Source organism: Labrus bergylta, chromosome 7, assembly GCF_963930695.1.
Source record: "Labrus bergylta chromosome 7, fLabBer1.1, whole genome shotgun sequence".
Classification (NCBI taxonomy): Eukaryota; Metazoa; Chordata; class Actinopteri; order Labriformes; family Labridae; genus Labrus; species Labrus bergylta.
Window position 1 is genome coordinate 26,857,443 of NC_089201.1, and position 25,162 is coordinate 26,882,604.

Here is a 25,162-nt window from a genome sequence, read left to right on the forward strand (position 1 = left end):
ACAGAAAGTAAACATCAGCACCAACATCTACAACTTCATAATGAAATGATGATGACAATAATACAACAACAAAAAGCATATTAGCATGCAGCTAGCGACCAACCTTCCTCCTCCTTGTTCTCTAGAGGTACACTCCAGGCAATGAGGTTTCGAGCAGCACGGCCCTCTTCAGCAACTATCTTGCGCACTTTGTCCAGGCTGTTGGAGCGCTGGAAAGATGCCTGCAAGAGGAAAAAGATTCAAAACATCAAAATGTTATCCTGGAGCCAAGGAGAGAAGGTGCAGAGCTGAATGGCACATGTGGGATTATTTAGGTGACAATCAACATGATATCACAATGTGCTGCCCAAGATAAGGCTAGGATCATATTAGGCTAGCGTGAAAAACATTATTGTTTACAAAAAAAAAAAAAAAAAAACACAATTTGTCCTGAAAATCTTTATTCATGGAAAATAAAAAAACATATTTTATAACCTCAGAGTTCAACTTAAACAACTGCTTGAAGTGAGCTTCAAAGGAAAAGGTCTGATTACTGTCGACACTTTATACAACAAAAAACACTTTTTGCTTTGTGGCTTAAGTCTTATATATTGTAACTTCTTCCTCAGTCATCACTCTCTTCTCATCAAAAACAGTAAACAGTGTTGTTTGTGTTTGAAGTATTCCCACTCTGTTTGCTGTAAATATCCACTAATACAATAAACCCATAGTTGAAGATAGTCACTAAAAGATGAACTATAGTTAGAGTAAGGGTTCTCAACCTTTTTGAGGCATGACCCCCTCTCAGAGTCTAAATAATGCATGTCCCCCACACCAGACATATTGTCTATCAATAACATCATTGATTATGTTAGTTGATGTTTAAATATTTATCAGATTCATGCAACTTGGGGGTCTGCTCTCCTGCAGGGATGAGTCGACAAAAACAAAAAAGAATATGCCTTAAACCAAAATAGTTTTACTGAGCTTACTGGTAACACAGCCTTAGACCCGTTGCTATGGTTACCTCCATTTTATATAAGTTGGACACTTATTTTGCAGAGTGGAAATAGTATTGTGGTCAGCAGTATAGTGCATTATTATAGCCTTTACAATAGCCAAACATGTTAGACAAGTTAGTTTAGAGGGAAATCTTCAACTTTGGAGGATCGCTCAGTCAAAGCCAACAACAATCAAACAGCGTGGGAAAGAAAGTGTTTAGTCTATTTGACAGTAAATCTGAAAATTCAGTTTGAATAAAAAAGAAAACAAGTGCATTAAATTCTGAATACTTCAATGCAAAGAAAACTACTCATTAAGCATCCTTTCTAATATCTGTCCTGTCCCTGTTTTGTGGTTGAAGCCACAGTACTGCTTGCACTATGTCTATGGAAGAGAACAACTGGCACAAACTGTGACAAGAAACAGCTAGAGGCAGAAGCTCTGCACCCGCATTGTGCCCAGCACGCATCATGGCTGACCTACACATTGAATATGCATCAGTGAACTTGACTGTAATCTGGGGTGAAGCAAAGACACTGGGAACCAAAGTAAATATTGTGAGGTTTTTTTTTTTTTGTTGTTAATCACATCCTTTACCTATGGGACAATAAGATGACCTGTGATGAAACATGGTGTTAGCATGTGCTTGTATCCCCATCTCACTGACAAACATTCTGGCATATAACAGTTCTGCAAATAAGCCAAGCATAAATGCATGCTCGGGTGTATATGATAACAATCAAAAAAAACATTTTGTACCCAATTGTTAACTTAATATTACTTATCGTTGTTTGCTTTTCTCGCTTCTGGAAATCTAGATACAAAACAACACAGAAGCGAATACCTAGAGGCGCATCACTCTGGATGTTCACTGTGTTCCCTCTCTTTCGGTACCATTCATAAATCATTTAAATCAAATGTTGAGTACAGCACACTGGGCTTTTTTTGGTCAACTATCAGATACGCTTTTAAACTTGAAATAAATTATTACCACAACAAAAAACAAAAAAAATCGAGAGCCAATTCTCCTCTTCATCGAAAATGAGTCATGGAACAAACTGTTCTTTTTTTTTTTTTTACTGGCTGTCCCTCACTACTGCCAACAATTTGACCAAAAAAAAAAAAGCTAGAGCAAATTATTCATGTAGCCTACTACACTTGATTGCAATTGCTAATAACAGGGATACAGGTTGTGTGTGATCCAGGGTATTGAGATAAAATGTGATATGTGGGCCTAGCTTTATGTAGAGACAATATGCAACACTCCTTTCAGACTATCCTTTGAGACTACTTGAATTATAAACATGATGAACATTGCTCATTAGGCGTTACACATTTGTGTATTGGTCTGATACTATTTCATAACCCTAAGGGAGATACCCAGCTGACCTACTTTTGTGAGCGAAATTTTTTTACATGTTGAGTGGCCTGTGCTTTGTATGGCCGTGTAGAGAGGAACTAGGAAGAGACAAATACAACATCAAACAACACACACAGACCTCGCTAATATAAACTGGTGAGTCGGGTCAGCATCCCCGCACCAGGTTCTTGTAAAAAAAAAAAAAAAAAAACTGTGAAAATGTACTCAGTTTTTCATTAGGCACGGCAGGCAACCCACTAGATGATGGATTAATATCGTGAGATTATTTTACCTACTCACAACTACTGTGTACAGCAGCAGCTTGAAGCAACAACAAACAAAAAAAAAGGCTTACAGCAACATTCTCTTTATCCACTTAATCAGCTACAAACAAGCTGTCTGGGGGTCTGCACTGTAGAATAACAAAGCACAACGTGGAGCAAAACACTTAGCCCAGCAAGCCTTTCCAATATGCCATTTGAGCGTGCATACTTTTTAGACTGTGCTGAGCAAGGAGCAGGTGTAAGGTTTCCCTTTTGGCAATGTCTACAAACAGATGCAAGTAAGGCACTGCATGCAGTCCTGTGTGATCTAGCTTGTTAGTACAGACACAAAGAAAATTAGAGGATTATAGGATACATACACAATAGAAGTACAGTCTGTAAGCAGGTTCTTCATCCTTATCCACCCCTGACATACTTTTCGAGCCCACTCTAGGCAACCTGTTCCCCCTCACCAGCACTGCCACTTGTGCAAGGTGACATCGTCATCTGACGGCAGGACCAAAAATAGACTCCTACTGTGTAGTCCACGCTGTCAAAGCAACTTGCCCAGCTGTGTCAACTCTTCTCCGAGGGGCCGGTTGAGAGAGACAAGTGCTCAGTAGCCTGCCAGTCACGCCTTTCACTTTCGACTATTCTGTCCGTAACAGTCTAATCCAGCCTGAGTCCTCGGAGCTCTGCTGAGTTAGCAGCCGCTTCTGAGGCCTGACTCTCTGCCTGCTGCTGTCTATCTGTTTGCTGCTCCTCAGTAGCCTTCTGTATTTGCAGTCTGCTTTCCTTGCTCTAAATCAGAGCCCCCTCTCTCTCTCTCTCGATCTCTGTCTCTCTCTGCGTTTCTCATCTCTCTCACTCTCCTCCTGCTGCCCCGGCGCTGCGCAGTCATGTGCATGCAGCAGGCCTGCCTCTCTGCCCACCCATCCTGTGTTGCCAGTGATGAGCGTAGCTGCAAGGGCTCAAGAGGCTGCGTGCATTAACCGCACCGGGTGATGCTCTGGATCTGATTGGACTCGTCATTTGAGGATTCATTAAGCTGCTGGGCAGGGGGGAAAACGACAAAACACACAAAAGTCCACATGGTTTGGCTGTCTACAAACCATGTGGACGTACAACGAGTTAAGAGAAGCGTTTGAGACACATGTGGGGGAGCTACTTCGATTTGGAATTGCTCAAAGCTCCCATCAACATCCTTGGAGATCATTACACCTGTGACCTGAACATCCTGCTGGGAGATTGAGGTTACTAAACATCTGTACTGTTTGTCTCTTAAACTCACTCACTACCCTCTTCAATCACTCGCTCGTTCTCTTACTGCATGAACCTCAAGGACACAGAGGAGATAAAGAAACTTGAAGAAGAGCTTGAGACATACAGGGAGAGCAGGATGCTTTCCAACCATCATGTGTACCCCACATTCTTGCAGACACATTTTTGCTTTGATGGGGGGAGGGGGGAGGGGGAGGATTGACAATACAAGAACACATGTGCACAAGAACAAGGTCTCAAATCTCACAATTTATTACACCTAGGGAACAAATGTACTTTAGTTTGGTAGAGGAGGATGCAGCTGGATTGAGAAACATTTAATGAGAGGTGAACAGAGCTCACAACAAGTAAACACCATGCTCTGTCATCCAGTCCACCTAGCTCACGCTTACCTAGCACTGTGTGGGAATGTCGATTTCTACATCTCCAGCTCTTTAAGAAAGAAAGGAAATAACAGATATTAAGTCTTCACGTACCTTCAAAGCGGATATGGTTGCATTCTTGCTTTTGCCCCCTCCATGCGAGGAGCCAGAACTGTTGCTACCAGACCTCTCCCTCCCGTCCCCACCTTGACTAACTCTCGGGCCGAGGCGGTGCTGTCCGGCTCCGCGCCGCCGTCCATCGTGGCGGTTGTCTTTGGACATCGACCCGCCGTCTTATTTTTCCAACGCTCAGTCGGTGGGAATTAAAATATACGGTGTCAGTGTTGATGGAAAAACATGTCAGATAAATACACGGCAGGGAGGGACAACCTAACACACACACATACACACACACGCTAAAAAAAAAAAAAAAAAAAAAAGCAGGAAGTCCGTTTTAGTTTTTTTTTTTTTTTGACAAGCAGTAGGATTTATCCAATCAGTACACCGCACTGTGGAAACGGACATACGCGCCAGCCAATCATGTGCGTGATAGTTTAGCTCAAAAAAGGCGGGGTGTATAATCCTTGCGGGGGGGGGGCGGGGGCTTCACGCTGCCTACCATGGCAACCAGGAAGATCGGGCGGGACGTTTGGTTGAGTTCTCAGTAATTGTAAAGTCGTCGTAAACCCGAAAAGTGAGGAACCCAGAAAACAAGTAAGTCTGCTTTCAGTATTAGAGCGTTTAGTAGCTCCCCCCCCCGCCCCCCTGGAAAACTACAACAACAAAATGTAGCGTGAAAATACTGCAATTAAATAAAAAGAGAAGACAACGAACACTAGATCGGAATCTGAAATATCAATTAATGTCTTGGAAATTAAGGGCTCCCTACTACTAAACTATATCCCTTTAAATCAAAAATGTTGTTTGCAATTAATTTCTTATGCATGCCACCCTGACCGGGTTGAAAGGAATTACTTAAAACTGTAAATTCCCAAAAACCTTAAACATCATCAGGCTCTTATTTTGAAGTATGCGACCGGAAGTACATCGATCTTGCAGCTCTCTTGTGTTTGTGTCTGCAGGTCTGTGTGCACAGTTTGAGGGATACTCTCGTACGGAAACTCACGGTAATAACAGTCACTGTTGACAGTGTATTTAATCTTTAAAGAACTTAAATGTTGTATTGTTTTAGTTTAACGTTTTTTATAGTGACTTTAACGCTGTCGATATCTACCTTTCTCATTCATATTCCCCTCCCAAACACAAGTTAAACATGGAAATAAACTGGAATTTAATCAACTCGAATTGTACATTTTACCAGACTTTTGGTTCCACTCTCTATTCACGTCGTCGTTTCTTGTAATAATTGCAGGAATCATCATTTTGCATGTCCAGGCTGAAATACAAAGTTCAGTTTGTTTGAACCTCAACCAGCTGACCCCAAGGTTACCCCTGTCACAGTTTTGTACCTCTGTTTTGCTCTGATGAATCTCATTGGAAGTTATTTAGTTGCACAAAATCCTGTTTTTTAAATTCGATATGTTGCACATTCCTGTTCTTGTCAACAGATGGCATCCTCTGCATTGTTGCTGCTGCTGCTGCTACTTCGATTTGGAATTGCTCAAAGCTCCCACCAACATCCTGGAGATCATTACACCGGCGAGCAGCACAACCCTGAACATGACCTGAACATCCTGCTGGGAGATGAGGTTACTAAATATCTGTACTGTTTGTCTCTTAAACTCACTCGCTACCCTCTTTAATCACTCGCTCGTTCTCTTATTGCATGAACCTCAAGGACACAGAGGAGATAAAGCAACTTAGCCCGGCAGAACAGAGGAAAAAGATGATGGAGATTGTGAAGAGGATTGACACAAATGCTGACAGCCTGCTAAGTGAAGGTGAATATATGTCTCAACATTTTAAAAGACAGAAGAAGAAAAACAACAACTAATAAAATGGTACTCGCCCTGTAATGCCTTTTATGTACAGAGGAGATCACTCTTTGGATTCAGCACGTTTACAGAACATACGCTCTGGATGATGCAAAGGAGCGGTTCCCTGAGTTTGACACCAACAGAGATGGTGTTGTAACGTGGGAGGAATACAACACTGTCGCACATAACCAGCTCATTAGTTTTGATGATGACGCAGTCCTGGAGGATCCAGAGCAGGAGTCTCTTCGACATGTAGGTATAATAGTTTTGTCCTGTGTTAACAGTCACCTTTTATAACGCAGTCTCATTTATCCATGACCAATAAACACAGGATAATGTCCCCCATTAGCTCCATCTGAAGGAGAGGAGGCGATTTGACTTCGCTGATGCAGACAATACAGCAGGGCTTAATGTGACAGAGTTTCTTGCCTTCACCCACCCATCTGAAGTGGATCACATGGCTGTAAGACAAACTCCTTCCCCCGCAAAACCGTATATTATTTGATTCATCCACTCATTGTAGAGTTCTCTTTGTCTTTCATGTTAGAACCGATTGATTTGCCCTCTTTTTTTGATAGGATTTTGCCATTGAAGATGTGTTGGGTGAATATGACTCAGATAAAGATGGATTCATCAGTCTCAGTGAATTTATCGGAGATGTTCGTGGTGATGGTGGTGAGGCCACAGAGATTACTTTCAAGCACAGAATGATCTGTTTGTTCTTTATTTTCTCTTTGTTGTACAGCCATCATGCAGTTGTAACACTTTCTGTTTGTTATCAGAGGATTCCCCTTCACAGTGGGAGATTGAAGAAAGAGTGCGGTTTAAAGACCTCTATGATCAGGATAAGGACGGCAAGTTGAATCGAGAGGAGCAGCTTCGCTGGGTTGCGCCTAACAGCTATGGTTCAGCAAGAGAAGAGGTGAGATGCAGCTGTTCCAACATTTGCCTAGAATTTGTTGGCATTATACGTAATATCGATATAAAACTTTTGTTTGATTGCATGTAAAAGTAGTGCATCTGCATGCTGCTTAAGCCTTAGCCTCGTCAGTTTACAGAAACCTATATTCAATAACGTTTGGACATTTGGTAATAAATGTAAATAAAAACAGCATGATGATAAGAAAAATATTGAAACCACAAATTTGATTGAGAATAGCACAAAGACAATATATCAAAACACACACACACTTGCTTTAATGCCACAAAGTGTGTGGCATGATGCTCCAAACATTTTCAATGGGTGACAGGTCAGGACTGCAGGCAGGCCACGTTATCACCTGGACACCTTTACAACAGAGCCATGCTCTTGTAATATGTCTACAATGTGGTTTGGCATTGTCTTTATTAAATTAACAAGACCTTCCTTTAAAAAGAAGTTGTCTATTGGGCAGCATTTTTTTTTTTTTACTTTTTATTTGTAAAGGGAACATGTACGATATTAAACATAAATGTTGCCATTTGATGCATTGTACCAGAGTTAGCTTAGAGCTAGTTTACATCTGCAGTCCCTCGCCAGGTCACAATTAAAACATCACATAGCAACACAAACATAATGCATTAATTGATTAAGATCAGCGGTTACAGAATTGAGCATATTTCAGCAGATTTTTCAGTTTGTTTTTTAAGGTGCCGATAGCATTACAGTTCTTCATCTCGTCTGGCAGAGCGTTCCATTGAGTTGTTGCTTTCACACAGAAAGCTGACTGCTCCAACAACCTGCATATAAAGGTGCTTTCACAAATGTGCAGGTTACCCATGCCAAGTGCACTAATGCACCCCCATACAATCACAGATACTGGCTTCTGAACTGAACACTGATCTGGAACTGAACAAGCTGGATGATCCCTCTCGTCTTAAGCCCAGTGGACGGGGCATCCAGGTTTTCTAAACCGAAAGTCACATTTTGACTCGTCAGACCTCAGGACAATTTTCCACTTTGGCTCAGTCTATTTTAAATGCATTAGAGCGTTTCAGTTAGCATTTGTGAACGCAGTGATAAACTATGTTCACAGACAATAGCTTCTAAAAGTGTAACTGAGCCCATCTAGTGATGTCCACTACAGCATTGTGTCGGGTTTTTAATTCTACTTTACACATTAACAAATATGTGGGTCAAACTAACAAGTACAACTAATCACTGAATCTTCAAACAAGAAAAACATGTAGGAATCTTCCAACAAGTTGTACCAGTAACAAGTTAGAGAGGTTATTTTTCACTCTGCAAAGACCAAGGTCCAAGCAAACTACACAAACAAACTGACACAACTCTAATTAGACTTGTAGTGCCAAGTACCAAGGATTGAGCCTAATCCATTTTCTGAAGCAGGACAAGCTCCAATTTAGTCTCAACTGAGGCTCAGTGAGCTGGACTAAGAGGGAGACCCAATAGCTCTGAAGATATTTAAACAATAATATATTGAAAACTGGGGCAAAACACCCAAATAAGAGACTGTGCTATCTGTAAATCAACTATTTGTGCATGCAATTAAACAAAAAGAAAAAGTTTTGACTTTATGTACAATGCCAACTACATGTACTCACTCATCGTTGTTTTGTTCTCGTGTCATCAACAGGCTTTTCACCTCCTCAAGGAAATGGACCAGGATGGTGACGGCAAGATCTCAGAAGCCGAAGTTTTGAAAAATCAAGAGACATTCTTGCACAGTGAAGTGACAGACTATGGCAGACAGCTGCATGTATCCCATGATGAATTGTAACCACAGTGTTATTGCCATGACGGTGTGATTTGACGTTAGCCTTCCCATTTATGTTCTTATTCATCCAGGATGAAGTTGCAATAGTAAATGAAATAGCAGAGAAGCACATATTGCAACACATATTGCAAGAATAACACATCACCAGAAGTGTCAAAAGTATTCACATTCATTACTCGGGGATGGATACTAGGGTTTAAAAAAACTTCTGTAGAAGTTGAAGTATCAACTCAAGCTTTTTACTCAAGTAAAAGTGTAAAAGTATTGGTTTCAAAACTACTTAAAGTATAAAAGTAAAAGTAATGTAAGGGGGGAAAAAATGCCATTAAGGCCATTCGGCTGCACCACAGGGGCCTATAGTGCACTACCCCACCTCCCCAAAAAAAACATTTTTCTAAAGGCCATAATGACTACAATGTTATATTAAAATGTTAATGTTGAAAAATTTGGGATGCACCTGTTTCAGTCGCATTTATGCCCATTGAAAATTAACTGATTTTAGTACAATGCAAATACATTAAAGAACCATATAAGTGTACCACTGAGCATTAACATGTGTGTCATGGAGCGGAAGATATGATGACGAGTTGTCTATAAGTATTGTAATGGTGCAAAAAGTCAAACTTCAGAGGCATGTTATCAACAGCCTTTATTGGAATGTAAATGTACATCCAAGCTTAGCTGCAGGAATCTGTGAGGGCAACGGATGTAAGATAACAAAACTGGACAAGAAAATTGGTGTACCCAGGGTATTATTATTGTTATTATTATTCTACTTCCGTACGTTTTTTTCAACTATCATACTATTCGGCTTCTTTCGGGACACGTTTGCTATGACTTTTTACTTTTCAACTACTTTTACTTTTTAAGTTATTTGACTTTTTCCACAAAATTTTTCCCTATTCAAATTCAAATTCAACCCTCAAAATGTAGGAAAACTTGTCCTCTCTCACACATTGAGTTTTTGGGACAAACGGAGCAAAGGTTTTGACACTGTGAGCTTCAAAGCTGCAGGTGGTCCAGATAACTCTCCATCTGGGGTAATGGTAAACTTCCCACTAACTTCCCTGACCAAACCTCTTGGGACTAACTTTCTACATCGCTGTGGTTTCCACATTTCTTGGATCCCAGACATGAAAATCATATCAACGCGTTCGGCCATTTGTCCTCTTGCTCACAAAATCATCATTTAGCCACCAACTCTTAATTTAAGCTCTTGAAATGAGCACTCAATAGGGAGATGTTTCCCCCTTTTTCTCATTATCTGACTGCATTTAAGCAGTATCTTCCACTTGTTCTACCACTTCTACTTCTGTTTCTTCATCTTCTACTAATACTTCTACTACTCGTTTTACCTCTTTTACTTCTTGTTCTTCTGCTTTTACTGCTTTTTCTTCTACTTCTTGTTCTTCTGCTTTTACTACTTTTACTTCTACCCTTATTCTTCTACTACTGATCTTCTACATCTTCTACTTTTTCTTCATCTTCTACTATTCCTTCAGCTGTTTCGACTGATTCTTCTTCATTCAGCAGTGTTTTGCAAAACATTTCAGCGTCAGCATTCCCACGCATTTTCCGCAGGTAAATGCAGATTGTCTAGTTTTGTCTACTCTTTATACGCATTAGCTCCTAAAGAGCAGGACAGTTCAACTTGGAATATCATTTTGACAGTCTTGTAGAAATTGGATCATGCTTTGAAGACAAAAGGACCTCCAAAACGTTTGTTGAATTGTGGCTGTACATCGTCACTGGTCATTCTTTCCTGTACCAAACGCGTTCTGAAATGACTCATTTTGTGGTAGCTGCTGACATGCTGCAGCTCTTCCTTATTTTAATCAAATGAGTGACAGAGAGAGAGAGAGAGAGAGAGAGAGTGTTCCTGTGTGAAAACTTGTTTCCTGAATGTGTTGCGATCTGTTTCATTTGCATCAAGCAACTGCCTATTACACTTGCTTGCTGTTCTAGAGTGATTTTTTACTGAGTGGTTTATCGCAACAAGGGCTTTTGTTTAACCTCTGCCGAGATGAAATTAGACTTTAAGGATGCCTTTTGGGTGAGTTTAAGTTATGATGCTAACCTTTTTTTCAATGTTTTTGTTCAGAGCTGATGCTAAAAATAGCTCACTTCATTTTTGCGGCTTTAATCTTCTGTTTACCTCTCTAACTTCTCCTTTATGCTTTCATTTGTCAGTGACTACTGTACCATATCTTTGAGTTAATAATCTGTAGGCCATCTTTGACTGCAGTTAGTTCAAAATGTCCTGTCTTTACAAGTGAACCTTCTTTCATGATCTCCCTTTGAAACTAATTGAATGGCTGTAGACTAAATGCTATGATTAAAACATGATTTTTTTTTAAATCCTTTTATCGACCAGTCTTGAGAATCCCATCGTTTTCATATGTGGGCTCCAATTGTGACCTAAAACCAGGGATGTCACATAAACCATTTTTAAAACTAGAGCATGAAGGACAAAATATCTGATAATATATCAGAAACATCAACAGGAAAAATCTGACATTATATCAGACCCTGTCTTTACATTACTGCTGAGAGTAACGGTTAAAATGCATGCAGCTTATGCAGCTTGTGCAGCAACGCAACAGAGCAGAGTTAAAAATGTTTATGTAAGCATTAACCACAACTACTATAACTGGCTTATCAGAAACACTAGTTGAACTGTAGCTTCAGTTTACAATGTCAATGTGAAGATCTGTGCTTCCCCTTCCCTCTTCAATGTCATCCTACTGTCAGTACACAAACTGAAGACAGAACTTAAATTATAAAATGAAAGGTGCACCATAGACACTACATCAGTACGGTTCCTCTCGGGTTTGTCCTATTTCAGTGGAGTGAGAAGACTTTTACACGAGAAAGGACTTTTGTAATGTTTCTCACCTGGATGTTTTTCCATTTAGACCCCGGCAGACAGCATGCAACAATTTCCATTCATGATTAGATTCCACAACACTACCTCTACGTGGAAGGAAAGCAGTCATCAGTCAGTAGTCATCAAAGTCAGACTTGCTTATCAGCATTATCATTTTCAATGCTTTTTTTTTTATCGTTTAAAAAAGTTTGTGACACAAAATATACAGAATACACAAAGTTTACGCTCAATGGACGATACAAAACTAATGAAAAGGAGAAAAAAGACCCACCTAGCCTCTGATCTGAAAGGCCAGTTAGATCAAATTATTGGGACAGAACATGCCTCTACTCAAGCGCACACATGCATTCACAGAATGGTAAATGGTAAATGGACCTGAGCTAATAGCACTTTTCTAGTCTTCTGACTACTCAAAGTGCTTTTACACCAGCAGCCACACGTACACATTCACACACTGCTATGTAGTGAGACCATCAGAAGTAACTAATCCCATTAATACACATTCATACGCCGTCGACGAAGCAGCGGGAGCAACTTGGGGTTAAATGACTTGCCCGAGGACACATCAGACATATTCCTGCAGGAGCTGGGTATTGAACTCTCGACCTTCTGGTTGAGAGACAACTCTACCATTGAGCCACAGCATACATATATATATCCTGTCCGGTAGTACCCAAATTGCTCTTTAAGATGTTACACCTCTTATAATAATGATAAAAATAATACCTTATTTGTAGAGCACTTTTCAAGACGGGTGCACAAAGTGCTTTACAGAAGCAATTTAATAAAGACGATCACAATTACAGATGCATAAACAGCAAACATTCAGTCATACTGTTAAAACATTAAAACAGGAGAGTAACAATCTGCAAGCGGAAGCGCTGATGAAATTATCTGTCAGCTAAAAATGCCAGTCTGTAAAAATGAGTTTTTAAGGCTGGCATTAAAAGCAGAAACAGGGTCAGCTGAATAGATGGAAAGTGGAAGACTATTTCCAGAGCTGAGGTGCCATAACTGGAAAAGCCTGATCACCCTGACCTCAAGCTTGACTCAGGTATGGTGAGCAGGCCTAAAGGCAGCCGATCTCAGAGGTCTGCTTGGGCAGTAAGGAGTTAAAAGCTAATTTAAATATTAAGGTACATGGCGATATAAACGTCATAAAGATGTTATGTATTTTGCTAGTTGAGTTTTGGATCTTACAGTATTCAATCTGGTATCATGGTTTCTGAGACATCAGTCTCAGCGCCTGTAAAAGCCACTCTCTAACTCTGGCCTATAAAGGCGCTTCAAGATGCATAGACCAAGCCTAGTTGCTACGATACAATCTGTTATTATTAGTCCAGACTCTGCTCTGCATGTTTTTTTCCCACCATGGTATGTTTAATCCAGTCTTAGACTCTTCCACACCGACCCATAGAGCATTGAGAATGTACCCTCTACTTTATTACATTCCCAACATTTATTTTCTTAGGATATGTCTGTTTCAAACTGTTTCAGAGGTTTCAAATTATATTAATATACATATAGGATGAACGTACTTCTCATGCAGCTTGCGGCCCAACAAATATTTGAGGTCACTGCTTGACACAAATCTTCTCTAATCTAACAAGATTTTTTTCTGACAGATTATTCTCAAGCCGTTTAACACTTGTTTTATAATTTCCTTCTAAGTGGACAAACGATATTTGAAATGTCATTTCTTCAGACTTTTAGTTAATGTAGCTTATTCCATACCCTCATCTGATTATGGACAGTTTGAGTATTTGAAGCGGTATTTTTGGTTCCAGGGGTCAGACTTCATCAGTAACCTGGGATACGAGACCATCAGCCAGAGACTTAGTGATGGGCGACGGACATGCAAAGACATGGAGGAGCTCTTGAAAATGAGGTGGGCTCACATACAGTATATGTCTTTACTGCAGCATATGCATGAATAAAGTGATCTCATTACGACGTGCAGCTGTACTGTGATTTGTGTAGGGCATCAGCTGAGGAGAAATATGGAAAGGATTTGGTAGCAATTGCTCGCAAGGCCGGGGGTTTGTATGAGATCTGGTAAGTGTTTAATTCAAGCACTAATAAGCTTATCAGAGTCTAAAGAATGTGTAGCTCCTCTGCAGCATCTGACCCGCGGGACACATTTTGATGCATTAACACTGGAGTATCTGTAAAGAGTAACCTCTGTTCTTCTGGATTTCACAGCACTTTAAGAACATCTTTTGACATAATGAAAGAACGTAAGCAACTCAGGATATGATTTGGCAAAATGATCTCTCTTATCAACTCATACATGGCTTGTGTCAGTTCTGAGAATTTAGTTGCATTCTTTTTTTGGTGTTTCCCAGAGATTGAAAACGTAGGAAACTTGCACATTCAGCTATCTGGACTGCTCAAAGACGAGGTGAAGAGAATGGAACAGTTCAGAGAGCGGCAGAAAGAGCAGAGAAAAAAGGTAACCATGGAACGCTATTTTGTTCCTCATTTGCAAATCTAAGAGTCACCCTTCTCTGTGATAATGATGACCTGTTACACTCACATTTTCTTGTATTTCACTTCTTAGTTTGAGTCCGTCATGGATAAGGTCCAGAAGGCTAAAGTTTCTCTCTACAAGAAAACAATCGAAGTAAGGTGGATTTCACATCTTTATTAGGATGATCTGTATGGTTTTGACCTGGTGGTGGTGAGGGCCCTTTGCTTAAAGTTATAAAGCCACAGTCATATCCGTTTCTCAGGGTGTATTAATATCCCTCTTCATATGATAGTAATGCACAAATAATCTCTGGGCCAGTTTCAGTGCAGCTATATCCTGCTTGTATACGCAAGAAAATCAGCTCAAGTGCAGCTAAGCCCCATCTAAAAATAATTTGGCAAAGTAGCATCAAAATCAAAATACTGGTTTCAAGAATACATTAAGGAGTCCATATTTCTCTCTGCTAAGGAGAAGGAAGTGAGGTCTTGCTTGAGTTTTTCATGCAAACACATGTCTTCCTTTCCTCCCTAACCCCCACCCTTTCCTGTCAAGGGGTGCATACTGCAGTGTGGTGATGAACGAAGCATGAGGGTAATAGTTTCATGTTCTGTTTCTGTTCTGTTTCCTCCCCAGTCAAAAAAATCCTACGAGCAGCGCTGTAAAGAGGCCGACGAGACAGAGCAAAACGCAGAGAAACTGGGTAGCGCGCCAACAGCCACTCCTAAACAGATCGAGAAGGTACATCTGCAAAGGCCTGTCCCCTCGTTTAATCATGAAGTGTTTTTGGACCAAACAGTTCTGGGGACTTTTTGAAGCGGAACTATAGACTAAGGAGTATAGCCTGAGAACTACACACCGTGATGACTTTTTTCTGTCTGCATTCACGCCATCATGGTTTCTACTCTGAAGCAGGAGCTAATAGGGTTCCTCTAAAAAAAGGGTTATAGGAACTAAAATAATTCATAGTTAATGTAGTGCGCAATCAATTAAAAAGTGGGAGGGCTGAAACAGTTCCCACGGTCCCAAAACTGTTTGATTCCATTGCATGTTCAAGGCAAGATAATACAAACATAAAGAAGTTATACAATAGATAACTTACAAGAGTCTGTTTGCTTCAGATCTGTTACTTGTCCTCGGCATTTAGAAAGTCTATCTGTACTCTCTTATAAACAATGCAAGCTATTTAAAAATGCCAACATGACATGAAGGTGTATTAAACCTTAAACACAAATGAAAATGTATTATGTTGCAATTTAAGGCAACCAGAAGAATTTTTAAACACTTACAGAGATCAATTTTATTCAGTCACGTATTGCTTCTGATCAGATTTAAAATGTTATTCACAAAGATCATGTCAAAAACTTTGACAATATATTTCTTTGTATTGGTAGAACGATGGGCGTACAGAAAAATAAAAGTAGTGTCATTTTCTTTTACAGATGAACAACAAATCTAAACAGTGCAGAGAGGCTGCGGAAGAGGCTGGTAAGGACAAATAACAAGCCCTTTTTTTTAAGGAACCACTTTGGTTTAGCAGACGGTAATTGTGGTCACATTGACTTTCCTTTTGTTGTGGATCCTGGAAATAGATGCATATACATGTATTTCTTTATGTGAGGATATGAAACATGTCCGTTTTCATCTGTGTTATAGAATCTTGATGAATGTGATTTTTTTTTTGTTCTACCTTATAATGACTTCTGTCTCTTGTTTTATAGAGAAGCAGTACATGTCAAACACTGAACAGCTTGACAAGACTCGCCTAGAATGGGAATCAACACATATCATCACATGTGAGGTAAAGCAATGCGACTGTTTTTGACGCTTTACACACTGTTAGGCTGATGCATTTTAAAATGCACAGACTTAGACCAAGAGTGGCAATACCCATGGGCTGTTCTGTCAATGAGGATGTGCAATACTTCCTAGTAGCAGACTATAAAATGACTCACTCATTACTTCCGTGCAACAAACTGTTCCTCCATGTGATGACATCAACAAAGCAACAAGCTCAATAGTGTGCAGTGTTCACATTTTGCTTTGTTAATTTGTTTGTTAATGAACTGTACGTTTCACAGATGTTCCAGCAACAAGAGGAAGACCGCCTGAGTGTGCTAAGGAATGCTTTATGGGTGCACAGTAACCATTTATCTATGCAGTGTGTAAAAGATGACGAGGTGTGTGCGGCCGTTCTTACAAAGAAACCTTCAACCATCCTGTGCTGTATATTTAAAAAATATATTCTGAAAAATAAAAATTGCTCTTTCAGTGTTACGAGGAAGTGAGGATGACACTGGAAAAGTGTGACGTCATTGAGGTCAACAACAGCTTTGTGGAGATGAAAACGACTGGTTCAAACCCTCCAGGTAGCGATCCACTCACTGCGCGGTCTTCCTGATCTTTATTTGAATACGTTCCAAGTTGGATATTTTAATATTATCTCCAAATGCCACCTTTTGTGAACGACTGAAGCATCTGATTTCTTATTTCCTGAATTTCACTGGCCTCTCCACAGCTCCAATTGAATACCAAAGTTACTACGAGGGGAACAATGCCGCTGACAGAAATGGATGCACTGGGTTTGTAGGTGGAGTCATGAAAAGGTAAGTATTTCCCAATGGAGAGCACCGTTACCAAATAATCAGTGAGCTTTTACTTTATGTTTTTGCTCCTTGAATAACAATATCTGTGTAATTACTGGGTCCTTCTTTTTTTTTTTTTAATTTGTAGGTTTTCAAATCTTCTGCAGGGAAACATTTCCTCTGGCTCCAGAATGAGCCTCAATGAACCGGTTGCACAGTCGAATGGTATGGCACTAAAGTAATTTCAAGAAGTTCAAGAAGCTCTGCTATTTCCTAAATGATGATTTCGTTTTTTTTTGGGAAACCCCTGATCATTGCAGCATAACCTGTGAATTAATTCTTAAGTAACTATATTTACACCAGTGGCTTCCGAACATTGTGGAGTTGCTCAACAAATAACAACATCAAAAAAACACACACACATATATCTACATGTTAGTGTTGGAGAGGAACATTGAAACACAAATAGGATTAGAAATTAGTGTTTGTTATGACAACATTTCTGTAACCAAATTAGCACGAACCCCCACCTCCACATGCATGGAACTTTCCACCAAACTAAACAAGCTTCACCAACTTCACAAGAATTGAGAGTCAGTGAAAACTGCGAAAAAGACAAAGTAGACAAGACAAGAGTGCGGAGAGGCTGTAATAAATAAATGAAAAATCTGGATAAAGCATCTGCCCCCTGCAGTGGTAGTGTGATAGGAATACAAACTCCCCCCGAGTATTAGACCAAGCCTGCACATAGGCTACCATAATGGCAGCAGGATCAAATATTTTGCATTAAAACTGGTCACAATATCCTTTTCCATAATGACAGTTGTTGGAACAAATCCTAAATTACTTGTTTGATCAAAATTGGAAAATTAAAAAAAGGCTTCCAACACAGCTCATTATGTCTTTTTATCTCCTCAGCAGAACCCTCGGCAGGAGTTTACGCATCCATTCCTGAACTAAAGGGATCCAATCAGAGCAGTGAGGAGTACAAGGTGGTGTATCCGTACGAGGCACAGGTCAGATTTCTTACTTCTACACGAGACACATTCTGATATTCCTATGCTTTTTTTATGTGATGAGATATCTCCTGACTGGGTGTTTCTGTCCTTGTTTAGGGGGCAGACGAGCTCTCTGTGTCTGTTGGGGATGTTGTGATTGTCACAGATCAAGGTGAGGATGGCTGGTGGACGGTGCAAAGAAATGGTCTTTCAGGATTGGTTCCAGGTTCTTATCTCGCCAAAGAATGAATTTACCCGACAGCCATTGGTAGGAGTGCATAACTACGAAACTGCCTTACAGCTGAATGTGCTTTACATACTTTTTACTGCTCTCATCATTAAAGCCCCTGAGTAGGGTATGAAATTCCAAAACCTGGGCGCCCCCTAGTGGGGAAGCTATCAGGAAACCTCATAGAAGCTGCAGGAAAGATCTGCTTTCTTTCAAAAAGTTTTCAAATTTGTCTCAGCCTCTCTATCTGGACAGCAACTTATTTGCTGAATACAATATTTCAAGAAAAAGATTAGCAACACATTTATAAAAAAATCTTCGGAAATGTAAATGTATCGCTTGTACTTGTAGCACTCAAGTGAAATTTCCAAACAGACATCAAAATGTTCTTATTATTTCAACAGCCCTCGAATGCAGCATGTACAGGAGGACAGAATTGTCCAATTGTCACAACTTTTCGACTAAAACTTCTGCCATTAGATTCACTGTACTGTGTATTATCAAGCTGTCCTACAGATAGGGACGTTTACTTCGTTAAATGAGACAGTGTTGAATGGTTGAATTATTTATTGCCGTGTCATGTTTTCATCTTACTTTGCCCTTACCGCTGGTGCGTTGAGTGCTTGTCATACCGTTGACAGCTGGGAGATCTGTTGCACAAGTTAGCTGCACTAATGTATCAATGTTTTAGAAGCCTTGTAGCCCTTTATATTAGGCAGAATGTTTGATGTCTGCTGTTTGCCTATATATATATATATATATATATGTATATATATATATACAAATAGACAAATGTTTTTTTTCTGACATATCCGCCGCCAGCACCGAGGGGCCACGCGGCCTCGGGTGCGGGGATCTCAAACCGGTAATGAGATATATATATATATATATATATGTGTATATGTGTGTATATGTGTGGATGTGACAAAGTTTGATTCTGAATCATAAAAGTTATTTGTGATTGAGAAATGTGTATTTATTCAATATAAGGTTGCACTGTCAATGTTGTCTGTAGCGCCTGAATATTTGTTGTTGAAAACTTTAAAGCACTTTGCTCTATTTTTCTCTTATGATTGCAATCTTTAATTACAAGCAGACCAAACCAGAACAATCCCAAATTAATTGCTGAAATGTAAACCGAGTGCTGTTATGGGGACATGTAAATGACAAGTGTGTTCTATCTGGTTCAAAAGTATCTTGTTGCGTGCTAAGAGGGGTGATGCATGTCTTAGTCAGAGTTTACCATTACTTTAAATGAACATGAGGATCAACAACTGCTGCTCTGTGGCCACAGGATGTTTCACATTCAGTAGCATGACAGTAATACATTTCTTCAGCTTTTATTTTGACCATGACCCTAGAGTATACAAAGAAGTGTGAAGATGAAAAGCTAAAATAATAATTGGACCAAAGCATCAAATTGAATAGTTGAACCACTTTCACCTGAATTTTGACCGCTCTTTGACGACCGAGCTCTTTAACAAGATTAGTTGTTGGGAAAAGTCAATTAATGAGAGAGTGCAGCCACATATTTTCAAACTTTTCCAGCTTTTTATTTACATTCTATCCATTGCTACATTTCAGCAAATCAAGTTCTAAAAACTACCATCAGTCGACTGTTGAGACAAAAAAAAAAAAAAGAGAACAAACAACTATAGGACAAAGTAAATCTAGAGTTAAGAATGCATTTCAACTTGAAGAATTCCACAAACTAAAAGGGATTGCAAGATGTTCTCCTTAAAAGAGAGATCAGATTAGGAAAAACCAGTGGAGCTACATAGTACACACAACTTTCTGCACAAGTGACTTTGGCTGTGGTGTTTCTTGACCAAATACTGCTGGTGAGACTTAGCTGTAACAGTAGTAGACGAAATAGTGGAAGTATAAAGTCAAATTGACAGATTAAATATAAAATAAGCAAAATCACACACAGTGCAAACTAACATATGAGGAAAAATACCCTGTCACCTTTTTCTTAAAACATGACTAACAAGGTTTGAGCTTGGTAAAAATAAAAAAGGACATCCATTCTCAAACCTTCCTCAACGCAACAGAATGCTCCCTACATCTCATTTACATTGACCATGAGAGAATTTGGTCATCAGCTTTGTTTTTGGAGAGACAAGGTCAAATATATCACTTTAGTGGGGTTAGTGTTTTAAGCTTAATGTGTTAATAGATTATGTTCATGCTCTCACCCAGGATACGGGTAATATTCTGAAAGTTTGCCTTATGGTGAGAAATGTGTTCTTCTTTATGCAATGGTGCCCCCTGTGATCAGAAGCTCATACGCCGGATCTCTGCCACTGCGGCACAGCACGACACAGGCACATAACATCCCCAGCATCTGGAATAAAAAGACAAACACCTTATTAGTTTAAAATAACTTCTATAGATGTTATGCATAAAATGTCACGGTTTGCTGTTTAATACCACTTTCATGTTTGTAAGGTATGATGCAGCTAATGCCAGGTAGGCTATTAGCTTAGCATGAAAAATAGAGATATGTAGCCTGGCTGAGTGCGCACAGGTAATAAATCAGCCGACAAGCCTCCCTAAAGCTCACTCATTAACGTGTTGTAACTGCACTGTTTTATTCCTATAAAAATATATTGGTAAAACATGAAATTTATGTTTTACAGGGTGTTTCATATCAGACTTTTTCTTGGCTCAGTGTGGTGACTGTTTAATTTCTTGTCATGTAATTTCCAGGTAAGCAGGGTTGATAAGTGAGCGTTAGAAGTGCTGGTTGGTCGATCTTGTAATTTATGGACAAACCCCAAGAAGCTGCTTCTTCCTGTTTTCAATCTGAATGAGAGCTAAGCTAACCGGTGTCTGAGGTTTTCAAAACATTTATTAAACAGGCGACGTGTTTTTGATCACCTCAGGCTGGTAGAACAAATGAGTTGTTAATGGACTTTGGATTCACGATATAATGCAGACATCAAACCTACAACACGACTAAAGTGTGTGACTCAACATCTTTTGAAATTTGAGCAAAGATAACAAAAAAATGGAACATTATCTAGTAAAAATGAAGTTCCAATATTGAGTAACAGGAAATGAGTATCTCATTTTGAGAGGGAAAAAACAAACTGAGTTTTAGGACGGAAACAAAATTAATTCAAGAGACTTGACATTATTATTCATGCACACTATTGTTTCCTATATGTCATACTGAAAACATACTGGGGGCAAGCTGGGGAAACAGACTGACACTGACTAAGATTGCGGGGGAAAAAAAAACAACCTTTTTTATAATTTTGAGCAATTAAAAACAAAACAAAAACAAACAAACACATGGTAATGTTCTACGTAATGAGGCGTCTTAACGAAGCTCACATACCCTTAATGAAGATTACATACCTGGATGAGAGCAAATGTCAATGCAGTCCAGATGACATACATCATGATCTCCTTCAACTTCTTCACAACCAGAGCCTCACAACCCTACAAACACACACAGAATGTATTCACACATAACAAAGTATAGCTGATGTTTGATATAGGAACTTGTCAGAAGAGGAGCTTTTTTTTTTACTTCTTGGTAGAGATCTTCAGGACGAGTTAGGGACCCAGTGCAGCCTACGACGTTAGCTTTGCAACAGCTGATGGGTACACTGTTGTTTTTGGATTCTTCATACCAGTGTGTATTCTGCCAGTCTGAGTAAGTGTGGATCCCACAACACTGAAGCTGTGAAAATTAAGACAGTGACCATTTAACAGAAATGTAGGTGAAAGAGAGAGAGAGAGAGAAAAAAACAGAAGAATATCATGACATCTTGTTTACACAGGATATTTGTCCTCACCTGTCTCTGAACGTAGTCGATGGCACGACTCTGGGCGTTGCTGTTGGTGCCATTGTACTCATCATACACTTTCCTGATTGAAGTATTGACTTCATCTTCAACCTAGCAAAGATTAGAAAGGTGAAAATAAACATCAGATGACACATTCAGCTCGACTGGTAAAAATAAAAATGATTACAAACACAAGCAGATTCGACGAGGTTATCAGTGTAGGACTGATTGCTCCTGCTCTCCTTTCATGGTGTGATCTTCTAGGTAACAGGTTAAGTCTCAAACACGGCGGAGAGAAAAACAAACATGAGCTGACTTGTTATTTGACTTTCTTACCTTTGCTCTGTAAATGTACCCGAGAACCACCACCGCTACTTCCGTCAGGAAAACCAGCAGGAGAATGACGACAAACTGTGGATTGAATTTCAGGATTAATGATGCACAGTCAACAGACACTTTGAAAAAAAAAAAAAAAGAAAGAAAAAAAAAAGACATGCATGCAAATGAATAGTGGATTGTCTGACACTTGGGCGTTGTTAGGAAAACATAGAACGAGTTGAATGACAGGCTCTTTGTGCAGTTTGTGATAGATGTGTAAATAAATACAGTACGTGGAGAAAGATATTCAAATCTAAAATCTCTCCCTCATACCATTTGATTCATACATTGTAAACAGTTGTAACTGTTTTATATATATTTAGAAATGAGGAATGATAATGTCCTTTTTAAGGCAAAAATCTGAATCCTGATGAAGCAGTTATTTTAAAGGCTTTATCTGCGATTTTTCTCGCTTAAATGTAGAAATCAAGTATATCCTCTGAAAATAACTCTGTGAGTCATGACTGTCTACAATGGGTGTAACACCCGAGTCCCACTGTCTGTGATGTTTTCAGAGTTTTCAGAGTCCTATCTTCAGTTTGTTTACATCGCCAGGACGGCCGGCTGACTCCTCCCCTCATGTATAAAAGTTGTTTAATTGAGGAACTAGAGAAAAGGAGAATAACATACTGTACTCACTGCTTAACTGTGTTTCTAGATCACGCTCATTTCAGGTAAATTTACATGCAGTGTGAAGATACGAGCATAAAAATCAAAATAAAAAAAATCGCATATAAAGCCTTTAATAGGACACAAGAACCTTCATCTATGGAGATACATTAGTAAACAGCTTTACTGACCGTTGTAAGTCCACAGTAGCTTTCTCTCACAGTGGCACAGCACCCAATGAGCCCTATAATGAAAAGCAGGGCTCCAGCTGCAATAATGGTGACTGCTGGGATGAGCGTGTACACGTCTTCAAAAAAGTGATCGTAGTCGTCATACGTGATGAAGACATAGGCGCCCACATAACACAGGATACCAGCAGCAGCCTGTGGGTGACAGAAACGTGCGGTGATGCTGTCAAGCCTACCCACGCAAGTAATGTGTGAGGGATCTGTTGCAACAGGATGTAAATAAGAATGGACAGTATGCTATGTATATACTATACAGCTTTTCATTTCTGAGAGTACACTTATCCACAAAGGAACAAGGTAACAACATTAATAACACTCCTCAAGTACAAGCCAGGGGTACTTGATCTTTACTTGAAAATACCCATTTTGCCCTAATCATGGAACAGGACATTTCAAATAGAAACGCTGTATTGTTACTCAATATCATTGTTTTAACAGGGGTAGTTACTTTTCAGAGCTATATTAAAGCTGCAGCAAACTAAAACATGAATCACTAAAGAAACCGAAGAACCCATTTGAATAAAATGTAAATGAATAAAAAGTCTAAATCCACAAATGTCAGCTTCTTGAATGTTTTCTGTTGTTCACTTTTTGATAATAAATTGAATCTGTGGGTGTTGGAAGGGGAAAAAAACGGTGACATTTGAGGATGTCATGTTGGGCTCTGGAAAGCATTGACGCAAGTTTTTCACAATTTAATAGACAAACAGTTTATCTTTTAATCAAATAACGAATTACATTTTTATGCAATATGTTAGAATTAGGAACACTTCAAAATGACACTAAGGAGACTAATGAGAAGTGTTAACATATTAATACTTATAACACACATAAAGAAAGAATTTATACCAACATAATTGATTTGAAAGCATCACTGTGAAGCAGAAATTGAAATTAAGTATTTTATCTAAATACCACATAGGCCTAAACAACACCTGTTATGTACATTTTCAACATAAACTGAGGGTTTTTACTTAACATGATCGAAAACCTCTGCAAGAATATAAATATCTTTTGAGCTATCTAATGCAGTTGTAGTGGCTTGTAGTGTATTTGCCTTGGCTCAGTGGATTTGCCTGCTCTTCAAAGGAGGGGTCAAAAAAAAAACAAGGGATAGTTTGACTCCAGCAAGCATCACTGCAATTCTTGCAAAAAAGCTAATGAGGGTATTTCACCCTATAACGTGATGACGTGTTCATTTTACAATGTGTTGTTTTAATCTACCACATCATGCGTGTTGAGTAATGACTCCAAACTAATCCCTCCCTGGATAAACAAAGGTCGGCTGCTGCAGCTAGCACAGCAGCTGGACACACACACACACACACACACACACACACACACACACACACACACACACACACACACACACACACACACACACACACACACACACACACACACACACACACACACACACACACACACACACACACACACACACACACACACACACACACACACACACACACACACACACACACACACACAGCTAGCTCTGTGACGCACGTTCTAATCGGTCCAAAACATCCAAACTCACCCAAAATATCAAGTTCAGAAAGACCAGGACCGTCTTGGACGACGTAATGCCGCAATGCCCCATCTTCAACATGAAGTTTAAATGCTGTTTGTGTTGGAAAATAACGCAGGTTGGTTTCTATTCAGACATGCCCGGCCAGCTGCACCACTTCACCCTCCATACCTCAACAACTGTGTCACTGGATCTGCCTGCAGCAGCGGCGACGCAGCGACGCAGCGCCACCAACCGAGCGCGTCCAGAACTACCAGGGGCGTCACCAGGAAGTCTGGCTCCCGTGAAAAGATATCACTGTGGGCCCCAACACCACAGTCCTAGCACTACCAACAATTACTCACTGCACCTGCATTATTCATGAGAACAATTTAGAATTGAATAGATGTTTATTGCCATTTGCACAGGTACAGGACAGTTACAGGTACATTGGAATTCTTGTGCTTTTCTCCCTGATTCAGCTCCTAAGAAAAAAAAGAGTTGAAATTATATATAAAATAGAATAGCATTGTAAGAAAAAAAGAGTAAA

The 25,162-nt window shown here is 39.6% G+C and overlaps 4 protein-coding genes across 10 annotated transcripts in view; 2 read left to right on the forward strand and 2 right to left on the reverse strand.

Moving 5' to 3' along the window:
- The window catches only part of scaper (S-phase cyclin A-associated protein in the ER), a 54,717-nt gene extending 50,051 nt beyond the window's left edge, over window positions 1-4,666 (reverse strand). For 2 of the 4 annotated variants that reach the window (XM_065957220.1, XM_065957218.1), the window contains exons 1-2: window positions 4,362-4,666; window positions 104-221 (exon numbers count right to left, since the gene is read on the reverse strand). In XM_065957220.1, coding sequence (XP_065813292.1) covers window positions 104-221; window positions 4,362-4,529 — 286 coding nt within the window. In that variant the 5' untranslated portion in view covers window positions 4,530-4,666. Of the gene's footprint in view, window positions 1-103; window positions 222-2,984; window positions 3,463-4,361 lie in introns of those variants that run through there. The other 2 variants (XM_065957219.1, XM_065957221.1) reach the window with 2 other exon arrangements.
- Window positions 4,667-4,860: 194 nt separating this feature from the next.
- rcn2 (reticulocalbin 2) lies at window positions 4,861-11,252 on the forward strand. 3 transcript variants are annotated; one of them, XM_020631354.3, is made up of 10 exons: window positions 4,873-4,961; window positions 5,330-5,374; window positions 5,620-5,692; window positions 5,816-5,956; window positions 6,046-6,148; window positions 6,240-6,436; window positions 6,534-6,647; window positions 6,763-6,859; window positions 6,967-7,106; window positions 8,761-11,252. In XM_020631354.3, exons 4-10 carry the CDS (start codon window positions 5,816-5,818, stop codon window positions 8,902-8,904), a joined length of 936 nt encoding a protein of 311 aa, XP_020487010.2. In that variant the 5' UTR covers window positions 4,873-4,961; window positions 5,330-5,374; window positions 5,620-5,692; the 3' UTR covers window positions 8,905-11,252. The 3 variants fall into 3 exon arrangements, with proteins under 3 accessions (XP_020487011.2, XP_020487012.2, XP_020487010.2); XM_020631355.3 differs by lacking the exon at window positions 5,620-5,692 and having other exon boundaries at window positions 4,861-4,961; XM_020631356.3 differs by lacking the exons at window positions 5,330-5,374; window positions 5,620-5,692 and having other exon boundaries at window positions 4,864-4,961.
- On the forward strand, window positions 10,818-19,719 carry pstpip1a (proline-serine-threonine phosphatase interacting protein 1a). Of its 2 annotated transcripts, none has more exons than XM_020631262.3 (15): window positions 10,818-10,954; window positions 13,576-13,676; window positions 13,769-13,843; window positions 13,991-14,025; window positions 14,134-14,240; window positions 14,349-14,411; window positions 14,892-14,996; window positions 15,698-15,743; window positions 15,977-16,056; window positions 16,337-16,435; window positions 16,528-16,624; window positions 16,774-16,861; window positions 16,989-17,065; window positions 17,759-17,856; window positions 17,956-19,719. In XM_020631262.3, the coding sequence occupies exons 1-15, from the start codon at window positions 10,925-10,927 to the stop codon at window positions 18,085-18,087; spliced, it is 1,233 nt and encodes a 410-aa protein (XP_020486918.1). In that variant the 5' UTR covers window positions 10,818-10,924; the 3' UTR covers window positions 18,088-19,719. The 2 variants fall into 2 exon arrangements, with proteins under 2 accessions (XP_020486918.1, XP_020486919.1); XM_020631263.3 differs by having other exon boundaries at window positions 17,762-17,856.
- tspan3a (tetraspanin 3a) lies at window positions 19,597-24,833 on the reverse strand. The gene is made up of 7 exons (XM_065957225.1): window positions 24,643-24,833; window positions 23,046-23,237; window positions 22,204-22,278; window positions 21,877-21,978; window positions 21,609-21,761; window positions 21,434-21,517; window positions 19,597-20,414 (listed from the first exon to the last, which is right to left on the reverse strand). Exons 1-7 carry the CDS (start codon window positions 24,712-24,714, stop codon window positions 20,322-20,324), a joined length of 771 nt encoding a protein of 256 aa, XP_065813297.1. The 5' UTR covers window positions 24,715-24,833; the 3' UTR covers window positions 19,597-20,321.
- Window positions 24,834-25,162: the final 329 nt, after the last annotated feature.

Excerpts from the sequence above, each read along its gene's own strand:
- pstpip1a (XM_020631262.3), top strand. The coding sequence starts at position 10,925 with ATGAAATTAGACTTTAAGGATGCCTTTTGG. Across the intron at positions 15,744-15,976 it reads AGAGGCTGCGGAAGAGGCTG|AGAAGCAGTACATGTCAAAC; the intron begins GTAAGGACAAAT and ends CTTGTTTTATAG. Across the intron at positions 17,857-17,955 it reads TGTATCCGTACGAGGCACAG|GGGGCAGACGAGCTCTCTGT; the intron begins GTCAGATTTCTT and ends GTCCTTGTTTAG.
- tspan3a (XM_065957225.1), bottom strand. The coding sequence starts at position 24,714 with ATGTTGAAGATGGGGCATTGCGGCATTACGTCGTCCAAGACGGTCCTG. Across the intron at positions 21,762-21,876 it reads TCGACTACGTTCAGAGACAG|CTTCAGTGTTGTGGGATCCA; the intron begins GTGAGGACAAAT and ends TAATTTTCACAG. Across the intron at positions 21,518-21,608 it reads CTGAAGATCTCTACCAAGAA|GGTTGTGAGGCTCTGGTTGT; the intron begins GTAAAAAAAAAA and ends GTGTGTTTGTAG.
- rcn2 (XM_020631355.3), top strand. The coding sequence starts at position 5,816 with ATGGCATCCTCTGCATTGTTGCTGCTGCTGCTGCTACTTCGATTTGGA. Across the intron at positions 6,149-6,239 it reads TGACAGCCTGCTAAGTGAAG|AGGAGATCACTCTTTGGATT; the intron begins GTGAATATATGT and ends TTTTATGTACAG. Across the intron at positions 6,648-6,762 it reads CTGAAGTGGATCACATGGCT|GATTTTGCCATTGAAGATGT; the intron begins GTAAGACAAACT and ends TTTTTTTGATAG.